General features: G+C 40.5%; 1 protein-coding gene across 1 annotated transcript in view; it reads right to left on the reverse strand.

Moving 5' to 3' along the window:
* Positions 1–24,192, reverse strand: part of LOC143021995 (mRNA-capping enzyme-like) — a 196,646-nt gene that overhangs the window by 35,631 nt on the left and 136,823 nt on the right. The window contains 2 exon segments of the mRNA XM_076179926.1: positions 17,274–17,374; positions 19,775–19,960. Coding sequence (XP_076036041.1) covers positions 17,274–17,374; positions 19,775–19,960 — 287 coding nt within the window.

Consider the following 24,192-nt stretch of genomic DNA (forward strand, 5'->3'; position numbering starts at 1 on the left):
TAAGTAGAGGAACGTCTGTGCATATATATATATATATATAAAACAAAGGCTTTTCCCTTTCAGAGGGGAGGTAGCCATAAAACAAAATCATAATATCCACTCCCACCCATTCCATCCCCACATACTCCAGTCCTATTCACCCCCCCTCCCTCCCTCTTATCTTGGCTGCTCCTGGATGACAGGTCATCCCTGCATCTTGTCCAATGACATGGGTCAGAAGCAGTATCACAAGACACAGCACATCCACAGCAAGTACACCTTATTAAATCTGCAACCCCCCGTCCCCTCAAGCAGAAAAAGAGAAGACGGGAAGAAATCCCTTTGGGCTGAGTCAAGTTATTTTTCACACATTCTATCTCACCCCCCATCCTCCACCCACTCCCTTTCATGTATTACAGCATCATCCATACACAACCATTGTCCATTCACCCCTATCTTCTGTCTTCTCCCATCCTTCCTCAATAGACATTTCCCTCTTTCCCAATGCCCCTTTTACCCTACCCATATATCTTATCCTTGGTCGACCCCTCATGTTCACTCCTTCCAACCTCTGCCTTCCACACCTTTTTTTAATAATCTTTCTTCACTCATTCTTTCCCTGTGTCCAAACCATCCCAATACTCTTTCATCAACTCTATCTCCCAACTCCCTTTCCACCCATGTTCTCCTTTTCACCTCCTTGTTTCTCACTCTATCCAGCCTAGTAGCCCCTATCATACTTCTCAGACACCTCATCTCAAACACATTCAAACTCCTCCTCTCTTATGTTCCACGTTTCTGCCACATACAGTTCTGTTGGCACAATTACTCCTTCATACTGAGGAATTAGAAAAAGAAAAGTCACTAAGAGAAGCAAAGAAAAAAAACGATGAGAACGGAGACAGAAAGCAAAGAATTCCATTGAAGAGTAATCGACATGAGATTGAGACAATGGTACATCAAAAAGAAAAAACAATGGAGGAGGAAGAAAATTAAAAGTGGCCAATACTAACATTGACTGATTAATTTCAGGTCTGAACGAACTCAATGATTACCTGTTAGAAGAAAAACCAGACATAATGGGAATCGTAGAGACTAAACTAAGAGGTGAAATACCACCCATCGATATTGGACAAGGTCTATATAACTACTGGATAAAAAAACTGGGACAAGAAACAGGGAGGAGGAATCATGTTCTTGGCCAAGAAAGACTTAAACGTGACAAAAATTGCAGAGGGCAAAGGTAATGCTGAACTGATCATGATAAAAGTCGAAGGCAAGAATATGAAAAGTAGAAAGTTTGTGGTGACCTATGTGCCCCCAAAAACAAACGCTTGGAAAGAGAATGAACATACGAAAATGCTAGAAGATACAAGGAAATCACTAAACGAGATACTAATGGGTAGGGGTAATCTGGTAATTATGGGGGACTTCAATTGCAAAGAAATTGTTGGGATAACATGAAAGTGCGCGGAGGAGATGACTTGTGGGGCAATGTACTGCTAGACATGACCATATTTTTAATATTTACAACAGAACCTGAAATTGTGGACAAAATCCATTACAAGACACCAATTGGAAAGAGTGACCATGTACTCATCGAACCTGTACTAAAGGAAGAAATAGACATGGAGAGAAATGAAAAGCATAGGAAAGGAAGATTGATGTACAACAAAACAGACTTTGCAAAACTAAAGATATTCTTCCGGAATGCAAACTGGGAAAAATTCTATATGGAAGAGACAACAGTGGAAGAGAAATGGAATATATTGATGGAAAATTACAACGAAGGGGTGAACAGGCATGTACCAAGACAAAAGTGAGAGAGGGAGTACATTAAATGTTGGTTCAACAAAAGATGCAGTGAGGCAAAAGACAGAAGGGACAAAGCTTGGAAAAGGTGGAGAAAAGACAAAAAACAAAGCAAATGGCAAATTTATATAAACTATAGAAATGAGTATGTTAATGTGAGAAGAGAGGAAAAAAGGAACCATGAGAAGGATATTATAGATAAATGCAAAGATCAACCCAAACTATTCTATCGGTATGTGAATGGTAAACTTAAAACCAAACAAGAAATGATGAAACTACGCCAAGGAAATATATAATACACAGAAGAATTAGAGATGGCCGAAGTCATGAACAACCACTTTAAATCTGTCTTCACCAGAGAGAAAATACAAAATTGGGACGAAGATAATAACAAGCAATCTCCCCACATGATTGAGTTTACAACATCACAAAAAGAAATATCAGAACACCTATCAAAACTGGACGTCAGAAAATCACATGGCCCGGATGGTATTGCAAATTGGATACTAAAGGAATGCAAAGAAGAACTAACGGACAAAATACACATCATAATAAATAGCTCACTCAAAGAAGGAAGGATACCTAATGACTGGAAAAATGTTAACATTGTACCAATATATAAAAGAGGATACAAGGATGAACCCACCAACTATAGGCCAGTATCACTTACAAGCACTATAGCCAAAATTTGTGAGAAAATAATCAAGAATAGATGGGTAAAACACCTGGAAGACAACAACATATTAAACCCAAGACAATTTGGGTTCAGACAAGGAAGATCATGCACCACAAACTTAATATGCTTCTACTCAAGGCTAATAGACATAGTGCAAGAAAGAAATGGATGGGCTGATTGTGCATTCCTAGACTTGCAAAAAGCCTTTGACAAAGTACCACACAGAAAATTACTAAAAAAACTGGAACACATAGGAGGAATACAAGGGAACCTACTAAAATGGATGGAGGACTTCCTGACAGGTAGAAAGATGAGAGTAGTGCTCAGAGAAAAATATTCAGATTGGAAAGAGGTGATCAGTGGAGTACCACAAGAATCTGTACTGGCACCAATAATGTTTGCTATCTATATGAATTACATGGACGAGGACGTGAATTGTTACATGAGCTTCTTTGCAGATGACGCCAAACTGTTAAGGAATGTAGAAACTGATAAGGACTGTGAAGCACTGCAGGAAGACCTGAACAAGGTATGGAACTGGAGTCAGAAATGGGAAGTGGACTTTAATACTAAGAAGTGTAGCATAATGGAGTTTGGAAAAAGCAAAAACAGAATATCAGGAAAATATACAATTGGAATCACGGAAGTAAAGAAGGTAGGATCCGAAATAGATTTGGGGGTAATTATCACAAATGACTTGTCCTATGATAAACAGATTAACAAAATTGTCGGGGAGACTTACAACTTGCTAAGATCAATAAAAGTGGCATTTGCATACTTGGACGAAGACATGATAAAAAAAAATATTGGTTACATTGATAAGGCCTAGACTAGAGTATGCGGCAACATTGTGGTCACCCAGTACCAAAAAGAATATAAAGAAAATAGAAAGAATCCAGAGAGCAGCAACAAAAATGGCACCTGCACTTGCAAACCTATCATATGAAGAGAGATTGGCTAAACTGGAGTTACCAACACTGGAGCAAAGAAGAGAGAGGGTGACCTACTGACCATCTACAGAATCATGAAAGGCACAGATATACTTGATAGAGAGGACTTACTAAACTGGGACAAGAGAAACACAAGAGGACATGGAAAGAAAATAAAAAAACATAGCTATAAAAGAGAACTAAAGAAAAAAAAAATTCCACATAGAGTATTGGACACTTGGAACAAACTGGATAATGAAATAGTATGCGCAAAAACCATTCATGAGTTTAAAAGCAAACTAGACACTGTGAGATACAAATGTCTATTTCTCATTGCATTTTTTATTCTCCCAAGGCATTTACTTACTTCTCTTAATCTACATTCTACCTCCACCTCCACTCCCTTTCCTGCCACATTTACACCCAAGTATCTAAAACTATCCACTTCCTCCAGTCTTTCTCCCTTAACCCCTTCCATACGGTGCCGCATATGTAGGCGGCATGAGGAGCAAGTGGATATGCGAGGCTGCCATATCGACGTCTTGATTATATTTATTGTAGTTGCCCCTGCGTAATGACATACTCTCTTAAACTGTCTTCATCACATTTTCTATGGTTATCAAAATTCACGGGTGAAAGAGAGAACAATCGACATAAGCGGTGACTATATTTTATGATGCGAGTATTATTACGACACATCGTACATCTGGCAGCTAATGCTGCCCGCGAGATTTTGGCCCGGAGTGAAGAGGTTAATACTCATTTCCTATCTGCTGCCACTTTCTCTCCTTGTGCATCTCATCACCTTACTTTTACCCACATTGGTCTTAAACTTCCTTCTTTTGCACCTTCCTGAACTTTGTCACTAACTTCCTCAAACCCTCTTCTGATCCTGTCACAAGCACAGTGTTGTCAGCAAACAACTGGCTTATCTCCCACTTTTCTCCATTTTCTTTAACCATCTCCAATCCCCAACCATTACACTTGCATTTACCTCTTGCACCACCCCATCCATGTATAAATTGAACAGCAAAGGAGACATACACATCACTGGCAAAGTCCCACCTTTACCTGAAACCACACACTCTCTCCATTTCTGACTCTAACACAGGATCTACTTCTCTCATAAAAACTCTTGGCTGCTCTTAACAGTTTTCCTCCTGTCCCATATATCTGCAATAGATTCCACAGTGTCTTCCTGGAGAGAGAGAAATCCAGTACTGTAGGACAAGGTGAAAAGGTGCTTTATTGCCTTTCTGACATCATATATAGTAGAACAGGGCTTCAGTGCAGTCTCCTTGGTTCTTTCCAAGCAAAGAGACTGAATATTACTGAATGTGGGGATCTATGACTTCTTAGTGAGTTCCAGCCTGATGCTGAGAAACTGATATCCCTGCATCAAGCACATCCATCCCATTAACAATAACTGTGAAGACAATAAAGTTCAATAACTATGTTACTACATTTACTGATGAGTTGATTTACCTTTTCATATTACTGACACAGCTGCAACTGCTAATTAAATTTATTTATGGAACTAAGTTTTATTTGTAAAATACAATTCTATGCTTCATCTATTTTCAATTTGAAGCATCCTAAAAAAGTGTGTATTTACCTACATGTATCTTACAGGAAGGGGAGCTGCTCTTGTGGTGTCACACTTTTGTATCTCATACTGTCTAGTTTGCTCTTAAATTTGTGCACGGTTTTTGCACACACTATTGTTTCATCCAGTTTGTTCCTAGTGCCCACCACTCTGTGTGGAAAACTGCTTTCCTTCAGATCGCTTCTATAACTATCCTTTTTGGGTTTCTTTCCATGTCCACTTGTGTTTCTCTTGTCCCGGTTTAACAAATCCTCTATCGAGTATTTCCATGCCTTTCATGATTCTATAGATGGTCAATAGGTCGCCTCTCTCTCTAATTTGTTCCAAAGTCAGTAATTTCAATTTAACCCGTCTCTTTTCACATGACAAATTTGAAAGTGCTGGGGCCATTTTTGTGGTTACTCTCTGGATTCTTTCAATTTTCTTTATATTCTTTTCGGTACTAGGTGACCATAATGTCACAGCATACTCCAGTCTAGGCCTTATTAGTGTGACTAATATTTTTTTTAATAATTTCTTCATCAAAATAGGTAAATGCCACTTTTATTGATCTTAGCAAATTATAGGATTCTCCAACAATTTTGTTTATTTGTTTATCAGGGGACAAGTCCTTTGAGATAATTATTCCCTGGTCTTTTTCAGATCTCACTTTCTTTACTTCCTTAGTGTTTTACCCATTTATTCTTGATAATTTTCTCACAAATTTTGGCTACCGGGCTTGTTAGGGAGACCAGTTTGTATTACAGGTAAACGTCGACTTACGATGGCCGCGACTTACGATTGTTCGACTTTACGATGACGATGACGACGACGACGATATGATAATTTAACCCCTTCCATACGGTGCCGCACACGTATGCGTCATGAGGAGCAAGTGGATTCGCGACGCTGCCATATCGGCGTCTTGATTATATTTATTGTAGTCGCCCCTGTGTTTTTACATTCTCTCAAATGATTCATTCTCTGTGGTTTTCAAAATTCGCGGGTGAAAGAGAGAACGATCGATATAAGCGGTGACTATATTTTATGATGCGAGTATTATTACGTCACATCGTACGGCTGGCATTGGCTGCTGCCCGCGAGATTTAAGTTCCGTACTGAAAATACATATTATAGTGTTTGAATATGGTAAAAAGGATAAAAATAATTAAATAAACTACTGTACATGTTTAATAGGCTATATTCAGTATCTCTGGTGGTTAATATACAGGTAGGCTAGGTACAGTGACCACGGAACAGAGTGGGGATCGACTTACGATGAGATCGTCTTACGATGGCTCTATCGAAACCTAATGCCATCGTAAGTCGACGTTTACCTGTAGTTGGTTCTTCCTTGTTTCCTCCTTTATATATTGGTACAATATTGGCATTTATCCAGTCCTTTGGTATTTTTCCTTCTTTGAGTGAGCAACTTATGTTGTATATTTTGTCCATTAGTTCTTTTTGCATTCTTTTAGTATCCAGTTTGCAATTCCCTCTGGACTGTGTGCTTTCCTAATGCCAAGGTTCGTTAATTGATCCATTATTATTTCTCATCTTCTCATATTCTGCATGAGGGGACAGAGGGGGAGTCACCGAATTAATGAAGCGGCCTTACTGTGGATGTGCTGTGTCTTGTGACACTACTTCTGACCCAGGGCAGTGGACGAGATGCAGGGATGACCCATCATCCAAGAGGTGCCAAGATAAGAGGGAGGGAAGAGGATGGAGGGGAGTGGAGTATGTAGGGGATGGAATGGATGGGAGTGGTTTCTATGCCTTTTTCTTTTGGGTACCTCCCGTGTAAGGGGGAAAAAGCCTTTGGTATGTATTATTTCCCTCATGGGGGAGATTACACTTCACTTCCTTCATCCCAATGCTGTGCAAAATTGCCAGTTCTATACTCGAGTTTAAGAGATAACTAGACACTGCGAGATACAAAGGCGGGACACCATGAGTGTAGCTCCCCTTCCCGTAAAATACAACTAGGTAAATACATACTAAAGCACCTGCCTAACTGTCGAAATACAACTTCACCTCCTCATACTTCGTTTTTTACACCAGAATCAACTAAATTTACCCTAAAGGCTGATTTTATACCTCAAGTTACCCCTGAAAAATTGCTGCCATGGTTGGCAGTTTTGTCAATAGATAAGAACATTTTGGTGCCTTTTATAGCCAATGGATGGGGCTAATTGGTCATTACCACAGATGTAATGTCTATTTTTTGAAAAAAAAAAAATAAATAAAAAAAAAATAAAAAAATAAATAAATAAATTGTGGCATACAATGTGTGCCACTGACAGTCAATCCATAAAACAATTGCGGCATACAATGTATGCCGCTGACACTGTAGGGTTAAGTGAGCATCTTATCATATATATTTTGCCTACCAGTTCTTCTTTATACTCTTTTAGTATCCAGATAGCAATTCCATCCAGGCCATGCAATTTCCTGACATCAAGGTTTGTTATTTGGTCTGTTATTTCTGCTTGTGTTGCTATTATTTCTCCCCATAAGAGAGTACCTCACTTCCTGCCCTTCATCCCAGTGCCATACATTTTCTCTAGTGGAAAGTGACTTGAAATGTTTAGTCATGACCTCAGCTATTTCTATATCTTCTGTGTATTCCATGATCCTTTGGCGTAGTTTCTCTATTTTTTGCTTGTTTTTCAATTTGCCATTCACATATCTATAGAACAGTTTTGGTTGATCCTTACATTTTGCTATTATGTCTTTTTCATAATTTCTTTTTTCTTCCCTACACATTTTTACACATTCATTCCTTTCAGTGATATATATTTGACACTTTCTAAGATTTTTTCCCTTTTTTTTCCATCTTCTCCTAGCTTTATCTCTTCTTTTTTTTGCCTCGCTGCATCTTCTATCAAACCAGCACTTAACCACTTCCATACGGTGACGCCTACGTAGGCGTCATGAGGAGCAAGTGGGTACGCGATGATGCCGACGTTGGCGTCTTAAATTTATTGTAGTCGTACCTACGTAACCTCCATTCTCTCTAAACTGGCTTCATCATATTTCCTATGGTTATCAAAATTCACGTGTGAAAGAGAACGAACGATTGAGCACTGACTTTATTTTTTATAATGTGATTATTATGACGCAATATCGCATGTCGGGCAGCTAATGCTGCCAGACGTGCAATGTGCCCCGGAGTGAAGAGGTTAATATATACACTCCTTCATTATAGATCTCAATCAAAATCTTCCATTTGTCTCTTCATTGTATAATTTTTCCCAACTTGCTTCCTGAAAAAATTTCTCAAGTTTCATAAAAAGTCCGTTTTACTGTACACTAGTCTCTTTTCTGTATTTCTCATTTCTCTCCTTTAGTTTTAGCTCAAATAATATGTGGTCACTCTTCCCAATTGGTGTCTTGTATTAAATTTTATCCACATTTTCAGGTTGCTTCCTATCATGTGCAGACCACCTCAGTAACCATCTCTTTTCATATGTCTGTGGGTTGGTACTGTCCTCCATGTACAATTCCACAGGTTGGGGCAATCTGATGAGCAGCATGTCAGCCTTTTGTTCTCTTACTGGCTGTCATCCTTTCAATGTGACCCAGTGGGGGAGATCCCTCATATACCTTGGAATACTATTAACCTTAACATCTTGTTTGAACACTACACCAATCGCTTGTCCAATGTTATATTTGACACTGCATTTTAGTTCTTGGATTTAAACTACACAGCATTACCGATCCTATATTAGATGTATAAAGGTTCACCATTGGTCTGTTCTGTCAGTTGGTCCACATTGTTTACATATAATACATACTTGTACACCATTCTGGTGGGTGTTGACTGCAGAGTTCTCCCTTTGTAACATGCTGTATTGGTACACAGCTTCAGTGATAGAACACTTTTCTGGCTGCTATCTTCTTAACAGTTAAACTGAAGGCTGATTCCCCATTATCCTGTAAAGCTTCCAAACTACCAGCTACAAAATGCAGTGTTGTTGTTGTTACTGTTGTTCCCTAGACTGTCTGTCTGAACAGTTCCGTCTCCCCAACGAATGCCATGGCTGAAACAGGGTTTTCCCACAAATCCTTTATGGAATGTATGTTGTGTTGTTTGCGTGCATGATTGTGTATAATGCAGTTTTCCATGACGTGTTGAATAGTATGGGGTGAAGTGTTACATCCTGGGCATTTGTCCACAATGCAGTCATCCAGTCTCTTCTGGTAGCTTAGAAGGGCTGGGTGGTGGCTGCATTGAAGTCTGGCCAGGTGGGATGGATATCAGGGGGTCTGGCATGCAGCAATGTGTTGTCTTTTAGTGTGTTAATGGAGCAGTGAGTGATGTGATTATGAATATGTTTCTGGAGGCTGGTATTTGGTGGTTTTGGAGGAAGAGAAGAGAGGATTTGTGTTTTTTTTTTTTCTTTATTTCTTGGTGTGTGTGGGTGTTCTGCTATATAGTGTAGTGGGTGTGCTGTGTTTGTGGAGGCTGCAAGTGTTTGTGTACCCCCCATGTCAAGGTGATCTCTGACTTTGAGGACTTTTGTTTCATAGTGTAGGTGGTCTGTAGGTGTTGTATATGTGCAACCTGTAATTGCTTTTAAGGCTTTGTTTTGTATGATCTGAAGGGTGTTGAGGTGTGTCTCACTGAGATTAGGTGCCCATGCTGGACTCACATAATTTATCACTGACCATATGCATTGTTTGTATATTGTAGTATTAGTTTCTTTGTTTTGTCCAAATGGTGTTCCAGTGATTGATTTAAGTGTGTTGAGTCTTGGTGTGCATTTATTTTTTATGTTGGTGATGTGTTGTTTATGTGACATGGATGTATTGTATATTATACCAAGAATTTTCAGGGTGTGTGTGGTATTAGAGTGTTGTTGATATAGAGTTGAGGAATATATTTGTGTTCTTTTGTCCAGTTGTTGTTGTTGTTGTCGTTCCCTAGACTGTCTGTCCAAGCAGTCCCGTTTCCCCCAAGGAATGCCACAGCTGAAACTGGGTTTTCCCACAAATCCTTTATAGAGTGTACGTTGTGCTGTTTGCGTGCATGATTGTGTATAATGCAGTCTTCCATTATGTGTTGTATGGTATGGGGTGAAGAACATAAGAACATAAGAAATAAAGGAGACTGCAAAAGACCATAAGGCCTACACTAGGCAGCTCCGTATCCATCACCACCTGTCATCCCCTTCCATAAAGTTGTCTAATCGTTTTTTAAAACAACTGATAGTTTCAGCGCTTACTACATGGTTACTAAGTTTATTCCATTCATCGACCACCCTATTAGTAAACCAATTCTTGCCTATTTCCTTCTTAAATCTAAATTTGTCCAGTTTATACCCATTAATGCGAGTCCTGCCCTGTTGTTTTATTATGATGACCTTGTTTGCATCACCCTTGTTATAGCCTTTGATCCACTTGAACACTTCTATTAGATCACCCCGCACTCTGCGTCTTTCCAGAGAGTGTAAGTTTAGGTGCCTAAGCCTCTCTTCATAAGACAAATTTCCGAGTCCTTGTATCATTTTGGTCATTCTTCTCTGTACTGATCCTAGTGAATTTATGTCCATTCTGTAGGACGGAGACCAAAACTGTACCGCATAGTCAAGGATGGGTCTAACTAATGCTAGATAGAGTTTAATGATTACCTCTGCACTTCTATTCGTTACCGTCCTAGTAATGAAGCCTAATGCTCTGTTAGCTTTATTTCTAGCGCTAATGCACTGCTTCCTGGTTTTAAGGTCCGGACTCACCAGAACTCCCAAGTCGAGCCTCTTGCACTCAGATTTTTCTAAAAACGTGTTATCTAAGTTGTATCTATTTTCGGGGTTGTGTAGCCCTACGTTTAACATGCTACACTTAGAGATATTGAAGTTCATTTGCCATTTCACCGACCATGTTAACAGTTTATTTAGATCATCCTGCAGAATCTGGGCGTCATCTCCTAACCTAATAAGACGTCCTATTTTAGTGTCGTCCGCAAACTTACTAACATCACTATTTAGCCCATCGTCTAAGTCGTTTATATACATAATGAACAACAAGGGACTCAAAACCGAGCCCTGGAGGACCCCGCTGGTAACATTTCTCCACCTAGATTTTATTCCATTTATGGTGACCCGCTGTTTTCTGTTACTAATCAAAGCTCTAATCCATTCTAACACTTTTCCTCCTATGCCATGGGCTTTGATTTTATTTAGTAGTCTCTGGTGTGACACCTTGTCGAACGCTTTGCTGTCAAGGTAAAAAACATCGTAATTATCAGTGTTGTCTGACGCATATATACCTTAGTGTAAAAGAATAGAAGATTAGTCACACATGACTTACCCTTGGAGAAACCATGCTGTGAATCACGAATTAAATTATGCCCTTCAATGTGTTCTCCGAGTCTATTTACTATTATTGATTCAAGCATTTTTCCTATAACCGATGTCAAATTGATTGGCCTGTAGTTGCATATAGACGATCTATCTCCCTTCTTAAAGACAGGAACAACGTTTGCCTGCCTCCAAGCAGTTGGAACAACACCCAAAGACCTGTATCACACACAGATACTCTCTTCTCTTCCTCCACAACCACCAAATACTAGCCTCTGGAAACATATAATCATATCCATTAACACACTGAAAGACAACACACTGCTGCATACCAGACCCCCTGATAACCACCCTTCTGAATCCTCTCTCCCATGAAAGGACAGAGTCCACCTGGCCAGACTGAAGTGTTACATCCTGGGCAGCTGTTCACAATGCGGTCATCCAGCCTCTTCTGGTAGCTTAGAAGTGCTCGGTGGTGGCTGCACCGCAGTCTGGCCAGGTGGACTCTGTCCTTTCATGGGAGAGAGGATTCAGAAGGGTGGATATCAGGGGGTCTGGTATGCAGCAGTGTGTCTTTCAGTGTGTTAATGGATATGATTATATGTTTCCAGAGGCTAGTATTTGGTGGTTGTGGAGGAAGAGAAGAGAGTATCTGTGTGTGATACAGGTCTTTGGGTGTTGTTTTAATGTTTCTTGGTGTGTGTGGGTGTTCTGCTATGTAGTGTAGCGGGTGTGATGTGTTTGTGGTGGCTGCGGCAAGTGTTTGTGTGCCTCTCATGTCAAGGTGGTCCTTGACTTTGAGGAGTTTTGTTTCATGGTGTAAATGGTCTGTAGGTGTTGTATTTGTGCAGCCTGTAATTGTTTTTAGGGCTTTGTTTTGTATGATTTGAAGGGGTGTTGTGGTGTGTCTCACTGAGATTAGGAGCCCATGCAAGACTCGCATAATTCATCAATGAGTGTATGCATTGTTTGTATATTGTTGTATTAGTTTCTTTGTTTTGTCCAAATGTTGTTCCAGTGATTGACTTAAGTGCGTTAAGTCTAGGTGTGCATTTGTTTTTTATGTTTGTGATGTGTTGTTTGAAAGACATGGATGTATCGTATGTTACACCAAGACATTTGTGTGTGGTATTAGAGTGTTGTTGATGTAGAGATGAGGTATGTATTTGTGTTCTTTTGTCCAGTTGGTGAGAAGTGTTGCTGTAGATTTGGTTGGAGCTATTTTGAGTCTGTTTGTGATGAACCATGTGTTGAGTGTATCAAGGTATGGCTGGATTATTTCTGCAGCTTTGTCTGTGTTACATTGTGTACATGTGATTGTTAAATCGGTGTGTGTAGGAAGAGATTTGTATTTCTGAGGTGTCTGGTGTGGGTATGTCATGCATGTATAGATTAAAGAGTGTGAGGGATAGAACAGAGCCCTGTGGTACTCCATTCTTAATGTTTCTGATGTGCAATGATTGACCATTATATGACACATATGCATTCCTACTTGCCAGATAATTGGCCAGCCATCTTTTGGTGTTATTGTGCATGTCTGTGTTATATATTTTATTTGTTAGGTTGTGGCGGGGGATAGCATCAAAAGCTTTACTAATGTCTAATGTTATAAGAAGTGTTCTGTGGTGGGGCCTATATGAACTGATGCCATCTAAAATTCTTTGTGTGAGGCTTATCAGAAGAATGTTTGTGGAGTGTAGTGGCCTAAAACCGTGTTGTGAGTCAGCAAGGGGAATATGTGGTGTGACAAGTTGGAGTATTAGGTGTTCAATGACTTTAGAGGGGGTGCAGAGAAGTGTGATTGGGTGGTGCGATGTTGGGATAGTTGGGTCTTTGTTCGGTTTTGGAATGGTGATTATTACCACAATCATTTGTCCAGTTGATGAGAAGTGTTGCTGTTGATTTGGCTGGGGCTATTTTGAGACTGTAATAAACCATGTGTTTGGTGTATCAAGGTATGGGTGTACTATTTCTGTGGCTTTGTGTTATGATGTGTACAGGAGTCCCTCAAATAATGCGGATTCGAATAACACGGATTTAATCATACGCGGATTTTATTTCGAAACCATCTCAAATGTAGAGAACCGTTTTAAAATTCGCGCCAAGTCGGGCATGCATACGGAGTGGAAGGAGGTTTCTTCAAGGTTAATGTGGATGAAGGTGAAAGTGGGAAAGGAGATGTGGGTTTTTGTAAGTGCATATGGGTCTGGTAGTGAGAAGAGTGTAGAAGGGAGGCTTTTTGGGTAGATTTAAATGAGTTCATAGAGGGATTAGGGAGAAACGTCAATGTAGTAGTACTGGGAGACCTTAATGTTAGGGTAGGAAAAGAACCAATTGATAGAGTGGTTGGGAAATGTGGAGTTCCAGGAAAGAATCTTAGTGTAGAGTTGATGGTGGAGATGTGTCTAGAAAGAGAGTTGATGATAACAAATACAGTGTTTCAGAAGGAAGTCAAGCATAAGTATACATGGGAGACAGCAGTGGATGGAAGGGTGGTAGATAGAGCATTAATGGACTATGTAGTGGTAGGTAGGAGTGTAATAGGAAAAGTTAAGGATGTACATGTACTAAGGGGAGAGAGTGGGGGAATATCAGATCATTTTTTGGTGGAAGGTAAGCTGAGAAAGGAGGATGGATGGAGAAAGAGGAAAAGGACAAAAGATAGGGAGGTGCTTAAAGTGAACTCTTTAAATGAAAAGGAAAAGGAGTACAAGAAGAAGCTGAGAGAGGAGTGGGAGAGAGTGAAGGATAGAGTAGAGCTAGGAGTGGAGGAGGAATGGGGATGGTTCAAGGAGGGAGTCACAAAGTGCGCAAAGATGGTGTGTGGAACAAGAAGGACAGGAGGAAATAGAAGGAAGGGTAGTGAATGGTGGGATGAGGAAACAAAGAAGGTTGTAGAAAAGAAGTGAGCTTTCACAGATTGGTTACAAAATAGGATGAGGGAGTCATATGAGAGATACAAAGAAAAGAGAAGTAAAGCAAAAGGTAAAGGAGGCAAAGAGGAGAGCAGATGTGAAATGGGGTAAGGGTATGACAGAAAATCTTGAAAGTTATAAAAAGATGTTTTGGAAAGAAATTAAGAGAGGAAGAGGAGGTTAATCAAGTAGAGAAGAAAAGGTAAAAGGTGCAGTTGGAGAGATGTTAACACAAGAGAAGGCAGTAAGGGGAAGATGGGCAGAATATTTTAGGGAGTTGCTAAATGTGAAGGAGGATAGGGACTGAGATAGTTGCAGTGGGAAGTGCTAAGATAATGAGAGTGATGAGTGAGGATAATGGAGGAGAAATAAGGAAGGATGAAGTGAAGGCAGCTGTTAAGATGATGAAAGCAGGTAAGGCACCTGGTCAGGATGGATGCCATGCAGAATGTCTAAATAAAAAAAAAAGAGGTACAGTGATGGTGGACTGGCTGGTGAGGATATTTAATGTTTGCTGGAGAGAGGATAGAGTGCTGGAGGACTGGAGGAGTGCCTGTATAGTTCCACTTTACAAGGAAAAAGGGGACAAGTGTGAGTGTAGTAGTTTCAGAGGGATTAACGTGTTAAGTGTAGTTGGGAAGGCTTATGGGAGGATGTTCATTGTGAGGATTAGGAGAGGAACAGAGGGAGTAATTGGTGAGGAACAGTGTGGATTTAGGAAAGGTAGAGGTTGTGTAGATCAGATTTTTGTGGTAAGACAGATATGTGAGAAAGCTATAGGAGAGGGGATGTTTTTGGGGCTTTTATGGATCTGGAAAGGGCTTATGACGGGGTAGACAGGAAGGCACTGTGGGAGGTTTTGCGGATATACGGGATAGGAGGAAAGTTTCTAGCTGTCAAGAGTTTAAGAGTTTTTATGAGAGTAGTAGAGCATGTATCAGGATTAGAAATGGAGAGAGTGAGTGGTTCGAGGTAAAGGTGGGACTTTGTCAAGGATGCGTTATGTCTCCCTGGCTGTTCAACTTATACATGGATGGGGTGGTGCGAGAGGTAAATGCAAGGGTGGTGGGTCAGGGATTGGAGATGGTTAAAGAAAATGGAGAAAAATGGGAGGTTAGCCTGTTGTTAATTGCGGACGACACTGCGCTTGTGGCAGGATCAGAGGAGAGATTGAGGAAGTTGGTGACAGAGTTTGGGAGAGTGTGTGAAAGAAGAAAGCTGAAGATAAATGTGGGTAAAAGTAAGGTGGGTGGGAGGGGTGTGGAGTGTATTTAGGGATGAAATGGGTGGGAGTGTTTTTATGCCTTTCCCTTTTTGGCTACCTCCCTTGGAAGGGGGAAAAAGCCTTGGTATATGTATGTAAAAGTAAGGTGATGAGATGTTCAAGGGGTGAGAGTGGCAGCCGACTTGAGGTGAGTATTAAGGGAGAGCGACTGGAGGAAGGTGATAGTTTTAGATACTTGGGTGGAAATGTGGCAGGAAAAGGTAAAGAGGAGGTGGAGGTAATAATGTAGATTGAGAGAAGCAAGTAAATGCCTTGGTGGATTAAAAAGTGTAATGAGGAAAAGACATTTGGGGCAGAAACGTGGAATATAAGAGAGGAAGAGAGAAGGAGTTTGAATGTGTTTGAGATGAGGTGTCTGAGAAGTATGATGGGGGTTACTAGGCTGGATAGAGTGAGAAATGAGGAGTTGAGGAGGAGAACAGGGGTGGAGAGGGAGTTGGGAGATAGGGCTGATGAAAGAGTATTAGGATGGTTTGGACACATGGAAAGAATGAGTGAAAAAAGACTAGTAAAAGAGGTATGGAAGGCAGATGTGGAGGGAGTGAACATGAGGGGACATCCTAGGATGAGATGGATGGATGGGATGAAGGGGGCTTTGGGGAAAAGGGGAAATGTCTGTTGAGGAAGGACGGGAGAGGACAGAAGACAGGGGTGAATGGAGAATGGTCGTATATGGATGATGTTGTGATGCATGAGGTGGAATGGGGGATGAGGTAGTATGTGAGAGCAAAATTTGACGCAGCCCGAAGGGATTTCTCCCCATCTTCTCCTTTTCTGCATGGGGGGATGGAGGGGGGGGGTCGCTGATTTAATGATGCGGCCTTACTGTGGATGTGCTGTGCCTTGCAACACTGCCTCTGACCCAGGGCAGTGGACAGGGTGCAGGGATGACCCGTCATCCAGGAGGTGCTACGATAAGAGGGAGGGTGGAGGGGAATGGAGTGTATTTAGGGATGGAATGGGTGGGAATGATTTTATGCCATTTTCTTTTTGGCTACCTCCCTTGTAAGGGGGAAAAAGCCTTGGTATATGTATGTATGTATATAAGATCAATGAAAGTGCCCTTCAACTACATGGTTGTAGAAATGGTAAAGAAAATAGTGGTTATAATAATAAGACCTAAACTGGAGTATGCTGCAACACTACGGTCACCTAGCACAAAAAAGAACACAAGAAAATTAGAAAGAATCAAAAGAGAGCAACAAAAATGGCACCTACACTATCAAATTTGACATATGAACAAAGATTGGTGAAATTACATCTATCAACATTGGAACAGAGAAGAGAAAGAGGTGATTTGTTGACCATTTACAGAATTATTAGAGATGGAAATTCTCGATAGAGACAACTTATTAAAATGGGACAAAAGAGAAAAAAGAGTACACAAAAAGAAGCTAAAGAAGGACAGTTACAGAAGAGACCTGAAAAAGAATAGCTTCCCACATAGAGTAATTGATGTCTGGAACAAACTAAACAGAGAAACAGTGAGTGCCAAAACTATAAACGATTTTAAGAATAAACTGGTTGCCGAGAGACACGAAAATGGGTCACTACAAGCATAGCCCTTGTCCCATAAAATACAACTAGGTAAATAAATACAGAGGGTAGATGTGAGGATGATGAGCAGAGGATTGGAGATGGCTATAGAGACTAGAGGAATTTGGAAGGTGAGCCAGTTGCTAACAACTTTGAATATATATACTGTATATATATATATATATTTTTTTAATCTACGACTATTTATTTTATTTATAAGACATGTGGAAGAAAATAGAAAAGCTACTTACCCTTCACCACTTCTTTTGACTATTTTTAAGCGAAAATCTACTGAATTGTGACTAGCTGGCTTCCACTTGAGCACTTGAATGCACCTGCCTGGGGTGTAGGGCTAGAAAAAATAAACAAATAAATACAAGATCACAGAGTTCACAAATTTAAGTATGACAAATTCTTACTGTGGTTATCTTCCTTTTTTTTTTTTTGTCTTAAGGTAATTACTTTCTTCCACAACTGATATAAATTGAAATTTATTTCCACCTCTCCCCTCCCTAATACATCACTCCTTTCTCTTTTGTATTTTCATTAGATTTTATTACAATTTTATTAAAAAATATGCTGACCAGTCACAAAACCTTGTCTCATTCCCATCTCTCCATTAAACCAGGCTCCTTTCAACATATTTTAACACATGCTTTACACCCTTCACTCATACTTTTTATTCAATTTGACAGTTTTTATGTCACGCTCCTCTAATATTTGACACTAAGGATCCCTTTCCTTACAATATGTTTTTTCTACATCTAACAAAATGGAACACATAATTCTTTCCCTCATTCCCTAAGTTTTTCATTAACACACTTTATCTACACATCTCTTGAAAACCCTACCTTATTTCACTTTCATCTACTCAGTCATTTTCCTTATCCATTTCACCAGTATTCTTTCATCTACATACATTCCAAAAGGCCCCTTCCTCTTTGTAAGGAGGTGGCCACATCAAATCATACATCCAGCCTGTTTATATCTGTTCCCCTGCCACATTGCTCAGGTCAAAGGGAATGCAGAACGACAGTGTTTCTAGAGTAAGGTGCAAGAGCCATAGCTGGTTTACCACTATATGTTTCATTATATGGCAGCCCCCATCCATATCCACTTGAAAAAATTATTAAGCACATATGAAAAACATCCCTTCAAGCTATGTACTTTTTTTCATCCATTTAAAACCACTATTTATTCCTATCTTTTGTCTCTTCCTTGCTCGATAAACACTCCTTTTACATTCAATGCCCCTTTTATTCTGTTCATCCATCTCATTCTTGGTCTTCAAGTTCACTCCATTCACTTTTGCTTTCCACTCTTTCTGTTAGTTTTTCCTCACTCATTCTTCCCATATGCCCAAACCATCCCAGCACTCTGATCTACTGAAAGCTCTCTCCATCCCTATTCTCTGCCTCACCTCCATATTTCTTATTATATTCATGGGTCTCCTCCAAGAGAGATATCAGACAACAGACTGACTGACTGACTGAATGACCACTCTATCCATCCTCATAATGCCTACCATATTTCTCAAACACTTCATCTCAAACACATTTAGGCTCTTCCTTTCTGACTACTTCAAATTCTCTGTCTCCATTCACACTTGTGGGAATAATCACTCTCTTTTACCTTCTCTTTGTGTTCATCACCAGACCCCTATTTCTCATAATACTTTTCATTTACCTCCAACATTTACCTTCCTTCTTATTCCATAATACACCATTTCTCCATTGTCACATGTGACTTTGAGTAATTTTCTACTTCCTCCAGCTTTATGCAACTTATCTCCATTCCACCATCATCAACACTCCTTGTACATCTCATCATCCTATATTTGCCCACAATCACTTTCAGTTTTCTCTTCTCACACACCTTTTCAAAATGCCAACAGTTTCACTTAATTCTCAGGCTTACAGTGTCAGCCAAACAACAACTGACTCACATTCCACTTACCTCCACTCTCATTCACCAATTCCATACCTTACCACCCCATTCACATACCTGTTGAATATTCATGGTGACATCACACGACCCTGGCACAGTCTCATCTTCATCTCAAACCACTCACTTTCTATCTTTGTAACCCTCACACAAACTATGCAATTTTCACAGGAGCATATCCCTTGCATAAATGAAGAGTTACCTGTATACCAAAGGGCCATTTACCTTTAATAAGGGGGTGGCCAAGTCAAACCATACACCCACCCTACAACTATCCAAATACCTTATTGTTGCTCCTCTCACCTTAGCAACTTGTGGATAAAAGGTCATCACTGTCTTCTAACAGAGGCAATACAAAAAGACACGGCAGGCCAACAGCCTGAACTGGTTTACCTACTGAGATTCATTATAAAGAAAACCATTTCTTGTCCACTTAAGAAATATATAGGGTGGTCCCAAAGCAGCTGGCAATGATCCCCAGGCCCTTTCATAAATCTACTTGAAAACAGACCTTGGACTCATGTCTGGTACTTTCTGACATTGGTTGAATGTGGTAGAATGAGGAGAGCAGTCACTGGTTATAAGCTCTCCTTATGTTTAAAAGTAGAGCAAATAAAGATGAAGATAATTAAGAGAAGTCCTGAGCACAATCTGAAGACCAAGTGTCAGACCTCTCCAAACTGAAGTGAGGAAGATAATTGGGGTTTGAAGACAAGCAGCAGGGAGACGACTCTTTTGTATTTCTTGTAGGTACCTGTTGTTAGTCCCTCAATAATTGGAAAACCAGTAAAATGTATGGCAGACTTACATCCAACTCTGGCTGAAAGATAAGACCATCTGGTTCATGAAGGAGTTGTTTATGGAAGTCCTGACTGAGTAGCTTTGTTGTTGCAGTTACATCCCAGAAGTCCTTTCTTCGTACACTGAAGGGCTCTTTGGTTTTGTTGAGCAATCCTTTGATAATGGCACCATTGCGAGGGTCAATTATGTCAGTCTGTGTGATGAAAAATTAACATTTGTGCTTAGGTACATAAAATATTGTGCTTTGTACATTTCAATGAAAAAGAGCAATCACTAAATCTTACAAAAGGACTCTCTATAACTCCTACATATCAAATGACTTTATATTGTCATAATTTAGAGATTATAGATTATTTCTTATAGATATACATGTAAACGAAAGTTTAATAGTAATTATTGTGGCTTATTGGAGTTCCATAACCTAGGGATTCTTGAGTATAAGAAATGACATGACATCATCAACCTCGGCATTTGAATGAAAGTATGTATCACTGACTTATTATTCATATTACTAACAATTCCCCATCTGGGGGTATTGGCTGCATGTTGTTATGGCAAAATAGCATGCAGTTGATAATTTAGGGTCTATATGGGGTGCCCCTATGGACCACAGCCACACATCATTTTGTCTGTGATAGAGGAAGACTGCTCACAGAGAAATGATGAAACAATTTATTATACTGCTACTGTCCTTCCGATATGCTGTCCCCCAACTCCTTGTATGCTGTCCTGTACCATTTCTCTGAATTTCATTTCCTTGTTTCACCTATCCTGTGGTGGGGGAAAAGAATACTGCCACCAAGTAATCCCACTTGGATCATAAGAACCAAGAAAAATGGGACAGGGATTGGGACCATGCTTCCCTCTCCCTGTAGCCCCACAGGGAACATTCCTAAAAAAGGTAAAGGCATAAGAGGGTCTAGGAGTCTTCCAACCAGCACCCTAAGGTTTGGGTCTCTTAATGTATGTGGATGTGTTACAGATGATAGTAAAAGAATAGAGATAGGTATTATATTTGTGAGAAGAAAGATGGACGTGTTAGCCTTGAGTAAAACTAAGTTGAGAGGGAAGGACGAGTGTGAGTTTGAGATTGTAGTTGGGAGGTTCTCAGAAGTGAAGAGAGGGCGAGGGAGAGAAGGGGTGGCTATACTAGTAAGTGAAGAGATAGGTAAGTGGGTAGTGGAGTGGAAGGAAGTTTCTTCAAGGTTAATGTGGATGAAGGTGAAACTAGGAAAGGAGGTGTGGGTTTTTGTAAGTGCACATGGGTCCGGTAGTGAGAAGAGTGTAGTGGAAAGGGGGGCTTTTTGGATAGATTTAAATGAGTGCATAGAGGGATTAGGGGAGGAAAGTCAATGTAGTAGTATTGGGAGACCTTAATGCTAGGGTAGGAAATGAACCAATTGACAGAGTGGTTAGGAAATGTGGAGTTCCAGGAAAGAATCGTAGTGGAGAGTTGATGGTGGAGATGTGTCTAGAAAAAGAGTTGATAATAGTAAATACATTGTTTTGGAAGAAAATAAAGCATAAGTACACATGGGAGATGGCAGTGGATGGAAGGGTGGTAGATAGAGCATTAATGGACTATGTAGTGGTAGATAGGAGTATAATCAGAAGAGTTAAGGATGTATATGTTCTAAGGAGAGACTGGGGGAATATCATATAATTTTTTGGTGGAAGGTAAGTTGAGAGTGGAGGATAGATGGAGAGAGAGGAAAAGGACAAAAGATAGGGAGGTGCTTAAAGTGAACTCTTTGAATGAGAAGGAAAAGGAGGAGTACAAGAAGAAGCTGAGAGAGGAGTGGGAGGGAGTAATGGTTCAAGGAGGGAGTCACAAAGTGTGCAAAGATGGTATGTGGAACAAGAAGGACGGGAGGAAATAGAAGGAAGGGTAGTGGGTGGTGGGATGAGGAAATGAAAAAGGTTGTAAAAGAGAAGAAGCGAGCTTTCACAACTTGGTTACAAAATAGGGCGAAGGAGTCATATGAGAGGTACAAAGAAAAGAAAAGAGAAGTAAAGCATAAGATAAGGGAGACAAAGAGAAGAGCTGATGTGGAAGGGGGTAAGAGTATGACAGAAATTATTGAAAGCAATATAAAGACGTTTTGGAAAGAAAATAAGAAGAGGAGTCGATTCAAGTAGAGAAGAAAAGATGCAGGTGGAGAGATGATAATGGAAGAGAAGGCAGTAAGAGGAAGATTGGCAGAGTGTTTTAGGGAGTTGCTAAATGTGAATGAGGATAGGGAGGGAAAGATAGTTGCAGTGGGAAGTGCTAAGAATATGACCGTGATGAGTGAGGAAAATGGAAGGCAGTTGTTAAGATGATGAGAGCAGGTAAGGCACCTGGTCTGGATGGATGCCAAGCAGAATGTCTAAAAAAAGGAGGTACAGTGATGGTGGACCGGCTGGTGAGGTTATCTAATGTTTGTTGGAGAGAGGGTAGAGTGCTGGAGGACTGGAGGAGTGTCTGTATAGTTCCACTCAACAAGGGAAAAGGGGACAAGTGTGAGTGTAGTAGTTTCAGAGGGATTAGTTTATTGAGTGTAGTTGGGAAGGCTTATGGGAAGATTTTGATTGAGAGAATTAGGAGAAGAACAGAGGGAGTAATTGGTGAGGAACAATGTGGAGGTTGCGTAGATCAGATTTTTGTGTTAAGACAGATATGTGAGAAAGCTATAGGAAAGGGGAAGGATGTTTTTTGGGCTTTTATGAATTTGGAAAAGGCTTATGACAGGGTAGACAGGAAGGCACTATGGGAGGTTTTGCTGATATACAGGATAGGAGGAAAGCTTTTAGGAGCTGTCAGGAGTTTTCATGAGAGTAGTAGAGCATTTGTTAGGATTAGAAATGGAGAGAGTGGTTCGAGGTAAAGGTGGGACTTCGTCAGGGATGTGTTATGTCGCCCTGGCTGTTCAACTTATACATGGATGGGGTGGTGCATGAGGTAAATGCAAGGGTGGTGGGTCAGGGATTGGAGAGGGTTAAAGAAAATGGAGAAAAATGGGAGGTGAGCCAGCTGTTGTTTGTGGACAACACTGTGCTTCCAGCAGGATCAGAGGAGGGATTGAGGAAACTGGTGACAGAGTGTGTGAAAGAAGAAAGTTGAAGACAGATGTGGGTAAAAGTAAGGAAGTGAGCATTAAGGGAGAACGATTGGAAGAAGTGTATGGGGCAGAAACATGGAACATAAGAGAGTAAGAGAGGAAGAAAGAAGGAGTTTGAATTTGTTTGAGATGAAATGTCTGAGATATATGATAGGGGTTACTTGGCTAGATAGAGAAATGAGGAGGTGAGGAAAAGAACAGGGGTGAAAAGGGAGTTGGGAGATAGAGCTGATGAAAGAGTATTAGGTTTGGACACATGGAAAGAATGAGTGAGGAAAGATTAGTAAAAGAGGTGTGGAAGCCAGAAGTGGAGGAAGTGAATATGAGGGGGCTTCCTAGGATGAGATGGATGGATGGGGTAAAAGGGGCATTACGAAAGAGAGGAATGTCTGTTGAGGAAGGACGGGAGAGGACAGAAGATAGGGGTGAATGGAGAAGGATTGTGTATGGATGATGCTGTGATGCAAGTAGGGGAGTGGTTGGGGGATGGAGGGTGAGTATGAGAAATAAATTAATGTAGCCCGATGGGATTTCTCCATGTCTTCTCATTTTCTGCATGAGGGGACAGAGAAGGGGGGGTCGCTGAATTAATGAAGCGGCCTTGCTGTGGATGTGCTGTGTCTTGTGACACTGCTTCTGACCCAGGGCAGTGGACAGGATGCAGGGATGACCTGTCATCCAGGAGGTGCCAAGATGAGAGGGAGGGAGGAGGGTGGAGGGGAGTGGAATATGTAGGGGATGGAATGGGTGGGAGTGGTTTCTATGCCTTTTACTTATTGGCTACCACCCATGTAAGGGGGAAAGAGATCTTTGGTATATATATGTACCACAAAAAAAAAAAAAAAAAAAAAAAAAAAAAAAAAAAAAAAAAAAAAAAAAAAAAAAAAAAAAAAAAAAAAAAAAAAAAAAAAAAAAAAAAAGGCTCACCTGCTAGAATCGTACAAGACAAAACAATAGTAACCTTCCGAGAACTCATGACATATATGGGTGTACAGGTAGTTCTCGTTTTGTGCGTGTTCTGTTTGTGCGAATTCGCTAAGATGCGACATTAAAAATATTATAATTAATTAAAATTGTGCGATCTGTTCGCTAAGATGCGATTTGCCCCAACCGCATTTCAAACAGTGCGCCAGATACGTAGTTCCGCTGCCTGCCGACAGGCGGCCGCTCCCGCTCCCAGTTCAATGTTTACAGCCCTCTCGTGTGTTTGCAGTCACAGCCAGTCCAGCCAGTTTACTCATTCGTCAAAATGGCCCCAAAACGTCCTTCATCTTCTCCTGGAACCAGCAGCGGCCCTCCAGCTAAGAAAATACAGCGCAAGTCA

This window comes from Oratosquilla oratoria, chromosome 43, assembly GCF_046742065.1.
Source record: "Oratosquilla oratoria isolate Oo_2021 chromosome 43, ASM4674206v1, whole genome shotgun sequence".
Classification (NCBI taxonomy): domain Eukaryota; kingdom Metazoa; phylum Arthropoda; class Malacostraca; order Stomatopoda; family Squillidae; genus Oratosquilla; species Oratosquilla oratoria.